This window comes from Coenobita brevimanus, chromosome 82, assembly GCF_032717465.1.
Source record: "Coenobita brevimanus isolate Jiangsu-jjx chromosome 82, ASM3271746v2, whole genome shotgun sequence".
Lineage (NCBI taxonomy): Eukaryota > Metazoa > Arthropoda > Malacostraca > Decapoda > Coenobitidae > Coenobita > Coenobita brevimanus.
This window is the reverse complement of record NC_137035.1, coordinates 3,043,601-3,050,000: the sequence shown is the minus strand read 5'-3', so window position 1 is coordinate 3,050,000 and position 6,400 is coordinate 3,043,601. Positions and strand designations below refer to the sequence as shown.

The window sequence follows — 6,400 nt, the reverse complement described above, 5'->3', positions numbered from 1 at the left end:
AGAAGACCTGGAAGGAACCTGGAGGGGACCTGAGGGGGACCTGGAAGGGAGCGTGGAGAGAGACCTGAGTTTGGACGTGCTGGAGGGGTCTTGGAGGGGATCTGGAGGGAACCTAGAGGGGGACTACTATGCCCTTGGCTGAATCCCTTCACTTCGATGATATATTTAAAAATTTCATTAAGCTACCAACGGACGATTTTATTTATCTTACTTGTGTTAATGAAGAATATATACTCTAACCCCTCCAGCTCTAAGAGTCCATCCAAAACTGAATACAATCATCTGATGGCAGCAATAATTAAATAAAACAATAATACATCCTCGGATTTAAGTGGCAAATCCCGTGAATCAAATGATATGTAAGGCTGGTTAATTCTTTCTTCCTTCAGACGATTTTATTCAGATTGGGACAGACTTCTCTGACTGGGGGAGGGGGATTAGAAGTAGCCTCCATTTTTTCTTCCCAGAAGTGTCTTCCTATGCTGTATAAAATCGTCTGCAGGCAACAAGAATAGAACGAAAAAAAAAAAGGACTTTACATCAATCTATTTTCACACAAATGAACTTTTCGCACGAGAGAGGCTAGACAGAGGCTCCATCATCCCCTTGAAGTGTCTCCAAAGCCGGAGAAAAATCGTCTAGAGGCAGAAAAAAAAAGAAAAGAAAAAAGAAAAACCCCTTTAATTGTAGGCCTTAAAATCGCTACCCTAACCCCCCCTCCATAGAAAAAGTATAAAAACGTGAAATACACTTTTTTTTTTTTTTTTTTTCCCCTTCATTACTCGCTTTGGTGACATTTTCCAGGCAGCCAATTTCTGCGTCGGGTTCTCACATAAGCGATTTTCCCGTCTCCATTCAGTTTTACTTCCCTGCCTCTCACTGACGAAATTGTGTCTGATATATATATATTTTTTTGAGAAGTAGCTTGGAAATTTAATCGAAAAAGTGGGTGATATTGAGTTAACAAAAGCGAGGTGTTCGGGAGTGCAAGGTTTCTCATGTTGATACTTTAGCTAGAGATGAGAGTGACGAAGGAGAAAATAAAAGAAGATGAAGAAGAAGAAAAAGAAGAAGAAGAGGAAGAAGACGAAGAAGAAGAAGACGAAGAAGAAGAAGTAGTAGTAGTAGTAGTAGCTAAGAAGAAGAAGGAGAAGAAGAAGAAGAAGATGGAGAAGAAAAAGAAGTAACAGTTGTAGTAGTAGTTGTTAAGAAGAAGAAGTAGAAGAAGAAGAAGAAGAAGAAGAAGAAAAAGAAGTAGAAGAAGAAGAAGAAGAAGAAGAAGAAGAAGGTGTCATTCTGCTTGTCTGATACTGAATACTTACTTAAAAATGATTCACCTTATTTCAGAATGTACAATCGGTCAGGAAAGTATCGAGCAAGAAGGCTGCAAAGATATCCGAAATGATTTGTACGAGTATACCCTGTGAAGTCCAAGGAACAATATTTCAATATAAAAGAAATGCATACAGTAACAATACCGACTGGAAAACAACCATCAAAAAGCGATATGTGAAAATCTAATCAATCCAGCGAGGAAAAATAATCGTGCATTTCCCAGTTGCCAAAGTCTGTGGTGTTAGTATCGCCCCAAGTGTGCATCCATGATTTTTTGATCAACTGTACACATGTTCCTATAATTTTTTGATCGACTGTACATGTTCCTATAATTTTATGAATGACTGTACATATGTTCTAGTACTTTTTGATCTACCGTAAATATGTTCCTATAATTTTTTGACTGACTGTACATATTCCCAATTTAGGGCTTTAGATCTTCATGACAAAATATAGAGTTATACACTTGGCTTTTTTTTTTTTTTTTACTTGATCTCCCCCCTCTCTCTCTCTCTCTCTCTCTCTCTCTCTCTCTCTCTCTCTCTCACCTTCCACTGTATCACGCTCAAACTGCTTCATATATATTCACAGACTTTCTCACTCTCACTCACATTCTCTCAAACTTTCTTTCTGCCTGTCCTTCTGTCTGTCTGTCTGTCTTTCTTTTTGTTTATCTGTATTTCTGATTGTCTGTCCTTCTGTCTGTCTGTCTCTGTCCTTCCGTCCTTCTGTCTGTCCATCCGCCTATCTGTCTGTCTGTCTGTCTTTGTCTCTGTCTGTCTCTGTCTGTCTCTGTCTCTGTCTCTCTTTCGCTCTCTCTCAATCCGTTTCATTCAGCCTCTGTTGATCCTTCTCGTCTAAACTCCTCTTTCAAGATTTATTCCTTTCACTCCTAAATCCTAATCTTATTTTCCGCTTCTCTCTCTCCTTCCTCCCTTCTCTCCTTTCCATCGCTTCCCCCTTCTCCTCTTCCTCCCCTTCTCTTCCTCGTTTCTTTCTATCTCCCCCCCTTCAATCTTTCTCCTTTTTCTCCCTCCCTCCCTCACCTGAACTTCCTCCTTCCCTCTTTCTCCCTCCCCTCTCCTTCTTTCTCCTTATCCATATCCTTCTCCCTGCTTCTCCTAAATCTTCCTCTTTCCCTCTTTCTCTCTCTCTTTCTCCCTCTTCTTCTTTCTGTCTCCCTCTTTTCCTCCTCTTCTCTCCACTTCTTTCTCCCTCCCTCCTCAAATTTCCCTCCCCTCTCTCCTAGTCTATTGCATTCCTCTCCTGTTTTTCTCTCTCCTTTCAACCCTTTGGCACTTCACCAGTCTCTTGTTTCTTGATCCAGTCCTGTCACTAACCCTTTCTTTTATCTTCTTGTCCCTCTCTGTCTGTCGCTGTCTGTCTCTCTTTCATTAGCTCTGTCTGTTTGTCTGTGTCTCTGTCTCACTCTGTCTCTCTGTCTGTCTCACTGTCTGTCTGTCTCTGTCACCAACATACATTTTCGCTACGCTTCCTACGTCCTTAACAGTTTCGTACCAACCTAATTACAATAATTCCACCTATTCTCCAACCTCATTAACACCCAAACCACTGTTATTAACCTCCCTCAATTAGGCTACCTAGTTTTCATTATATACTTCTTACTTCCAGACGATTTTATTCAGATGAAGAGAAAAACATATACCCTTTTCACCTTCACCTTACCTTGCAGTGACCTACGCTGTTATGCTGCCTTGACCTTTTACCTGTAGGCCCTGGTTTTAGTCATTTTGCACTTTACTTCACGTAGCTAAAAAGACAGCTCAGCATCCTTTTCACAGCACTTACTCGTGACTAGCACCCTATTCTAGTGCTGATGTATTATTGCAGCTCTGTGTTCAAGGTGGAGAGATGACAATTTTAGGTCAGGTGAGAGTAAAAAGAGTATTGTGGGAAATAAACCCTACATCTAACCCTATTTGCTCGAAAAAATCTTCCCCAAATTAAAGAAAACCATCAGGATGTAGTATGATTAAGACTTAGAAGACGTCCTAGGCTAAGTATATTAATTTGTTTCGTAATGAACACTGTGTAAGTATTCCACGTATTCTCAAAGCCCATTTGCCTCTTGATTACTGTCATTCTTTGTTCTCCTTTCTTCTTTGCTTCGTTTTTCTGTCCTTTTATTCATATATGAGGGAGGGGGGGTGAGTTGGGGGGAGGGTAGTCAAATGGTGGGTGACAGAGCGCCCTGGAGGCGTTTTGTCTGCGGCCACCCTTCGCGGGATTAGGTCGTCGGGCTATAGATAGATAGATAGACTTTTCTTCTAGGAGATCAGACAGTGATGATGATGATGATGATGATGATGATGATAATGATGGTGATGAAGATGATGCTCTCTCTCTCGTAGTTGTTCGTTCATTCTCCCTCAGGTGGTGGATGAGAATGCAGAGGTACGATAGTGTCACAGAGAAGGGAGATTGAGCCTTCCACGTTCCTTATTGCACTAAGCATTTTGTCTCTATATCCATTTATACACCTAGCACCTACCCATCCACTTTCTCACAGATATTCATCCACTTTTCCCCAGTATCTATCCACCCACTTCTCTCTATAGGTCCATCCATTTCATATCTAGCAACTTCTCTAAAGTATCCATCCACCTCTCCACTTTCTAACCCTCCACTTTTCTCTTTAGGTGGTGGATGAGGGTGTGGAGGTGGTGTGGTGTCACAGTGGAGGGCGGCTGCTGGGGGTGGGGTCACAGAAAGGCACACTATCACTGCTCCACCTTCCACCTCGCCTCGTCCACCCATCAGACAGACACGAGAAGGCTGCTTTTACCGCCGTGAGTACAGTGTGGAATGGGTGGATGTGGAGTGGATGGAGTGGGTGGAGTGGATGTGGAGTGGGTGGAGTGAATGTGGAGTGGGTGGAGTGAATGTGGAGTGGGTGGAGTGAATGTGGAATGGGTGGAGTGAATGTGGAGTGGGTGGAGTGAGTGGAGTGGATGTGGAGTGGGTGGAGAGGATGTGGAGTGGATATTCAGTGGGTGGAGTGGATGTGGAGTGGGTGGAGAGGATGTGGAGTGGATATTCAGTGGGTGGAGTGAATGTTCAGTGGGTGGAGTGAATGTTCAGTGGGTGGAGTGGATGTTGAGTGGGTGTAGTGGATGTTGAGTGGTAATGGAGTGGGATGGAATGAATGATCGGTGCTACAGTGGTTGTGATCAGAACGAGTGATTGTTCAGTGGCTGAGGTAGTGAAGTGGTGGAGTGATTCTGAGTGGCGGTGGATCTTTGGTGGTAGTGAAGTGGAGGCTGTGGTGTGGTTGATGTGGTGTTGTGGTCGTGGAGTTGCTGTGGCATGGGTAGAATTGAAGAGTGGAAGAGTGGACGTGGAGCAACGGATGTGGACTTTTTTTTAGTGGCTCTTTGCGAATCTGATTGACTGGGTGTGGTTGCAGAGTGGTGATGGAAATGGGGTGGTGGTGGTAGTGGAAGTGTGGTGGTGTGATGGAAGTGAAGTAGAGGTTATGGAGTGAGTGGATGACTATGGAGTGATATGAGTCAATGAGTGTAAGGTGGTGAGTAGAGGTGACTGTGGAGTGATAGATATGAGTCAACGAGTAAATTAGCAATGAGTAGAAGTGGTTGTGGAGGGGCTTTAAGTTGCAATTTGTGGTAATGAATATAAGTGAGTTTAAGGAGTGGAGATTGTGGAGAAAATATAGGAGGTAGTAGGAAGTGAATGATTGGTGGTGGTGTGGGTGTGGTGTGTGGTTTTGGAGTGGTTGTGGAGGGGGTGTAAAGTGGATGTTGTGGAGTGATAGTTAAATAGTCACGTAAATTAACAGACCACTCGTATCTTATGGTGCTTTCTGGGTGGATCGATCCTTAAAATGAATAGAAATTAATAGAAATAGATGATGACTAATGAGTGTTTGAGAGCATGGCAAAATAGCATACGGATAGGACTGTTAGGTGGTGGCTGTGGAATGGGTGTTGTGGGGTGGTTGTGGAGTGGGTGTTGTGGGGTGGTTGTGGAGTGGGTGTTGTGGGGTGGTTGTGGAGTGGGTGTTGTGGGGTGGTTGTGGAGAGGGTGTTGTGGGGTGGTTGTGGAGTGGGTGTTGTGGGGTGGTTGTGGGGTGGGTGTTGTGGAGTGGTTGTGGAGTGTTGTTGTGGAGTGGTTGTGGAGTGGTTGTGGGGAGGTAAGTAGTCATGGAAATAATGTTTAACCCCTCGAATCAAATGACATACATTCTTTGATTTTACTGCTACCACCAGATGATTTTATTTGCCCAAATCCCTGTCTCTCTGGAGGGGTTTGACAGCCTCCATTAACCCCTCCACTACAAGAAGTCCCCTTCATAAAATCGTCTGTTAGTGGCTAGTATTTAGTGAAAAGTAAGCTACTGGGTTCAACGGGAAAATGTTCTGTGATTTTCATATCAGTCCCCCTTCCTCCAACTTTTCTTTATTTTCATTTTCAGATTTTAGAAAGAGAGACAAGAAGAGAGAGAGTCTTAGAGGCGAGGCACAAGGAGCAGAGGTTAAGGGAGAGAGTGAAAGGAGGAGCTGGGAGGGGAGGAGGAGGGGAAGGAGCAGGAGGAGGAGGAGGGCCCCCACCAGGAGGATCCTTGGGAGGAGTAGGAGGAGGAGCCGTAGGAGGAGGAGCCGTAGGAGGAGGAGCCGTAGGAGGAGGAGGAGGAGAGGAGCCAGAGAATCCTAAGAATCCTATTAAGGAAGCGGAGGAGGAGTACTACAGACAGGTTGCTGAGGTGAGTGGGGGTTGAGTGGCTTTGAGAATGTGCAACGCATTTTCTTTAGCGATTTATTTGGCTACTATAGTGTCTTCATCTGATGGAACTAGCCTACTTTCACGTCCTGTACACTGTTATACTCTCTTCATCTTAAGTTGGCCCAGATTTTTTCCTCTACGTAACTCTGGCAAAATAGAGACTATTCTACGGAGCTATGTCATTTCCATAGCACTTCTTCGTGACTAGCATCATATTTTAATGTTTGTCTAGTATTACCACTCACTGCTGAAATTGGATATATGTCATTTTTAGGCCAAGTTAAAGTAAAAAGAGTATATTCAG

General features: G+C 43.8%; 1 protein-coding gene across 1 annotated transcript in view; it reads left to right on the top strand.

Annotated features, from left to right (window-relative positions):
- The window catches only part of LOC145409658 (dynein axonemal intermediate chain 2-like), a 46,433-nt gene that overhangs the window by 37,488 nt on the left and 2,545 nt on the right, over nucleotides 1-6,400 (top strand). The window contains exons 10-12 of the mRNA XM_080280010.1: nucleotides 3,996-4,145; nucleotides 5,789-5,892; nucleotides 5,977-6,076. Coding sequence (XP_080136136.1) covers nucleotides 3,996-4,145; nucleotides 5,789-5,892; nucleotides 5,977-6,076 — 354 coding nt within the window. The remainder of the gene's footprint in view (nucleotides 1-3,995; nucleotides 4,146-5,788; nucleotides 5,893-5,976; nucleotides 6,077-6,400) is intronic.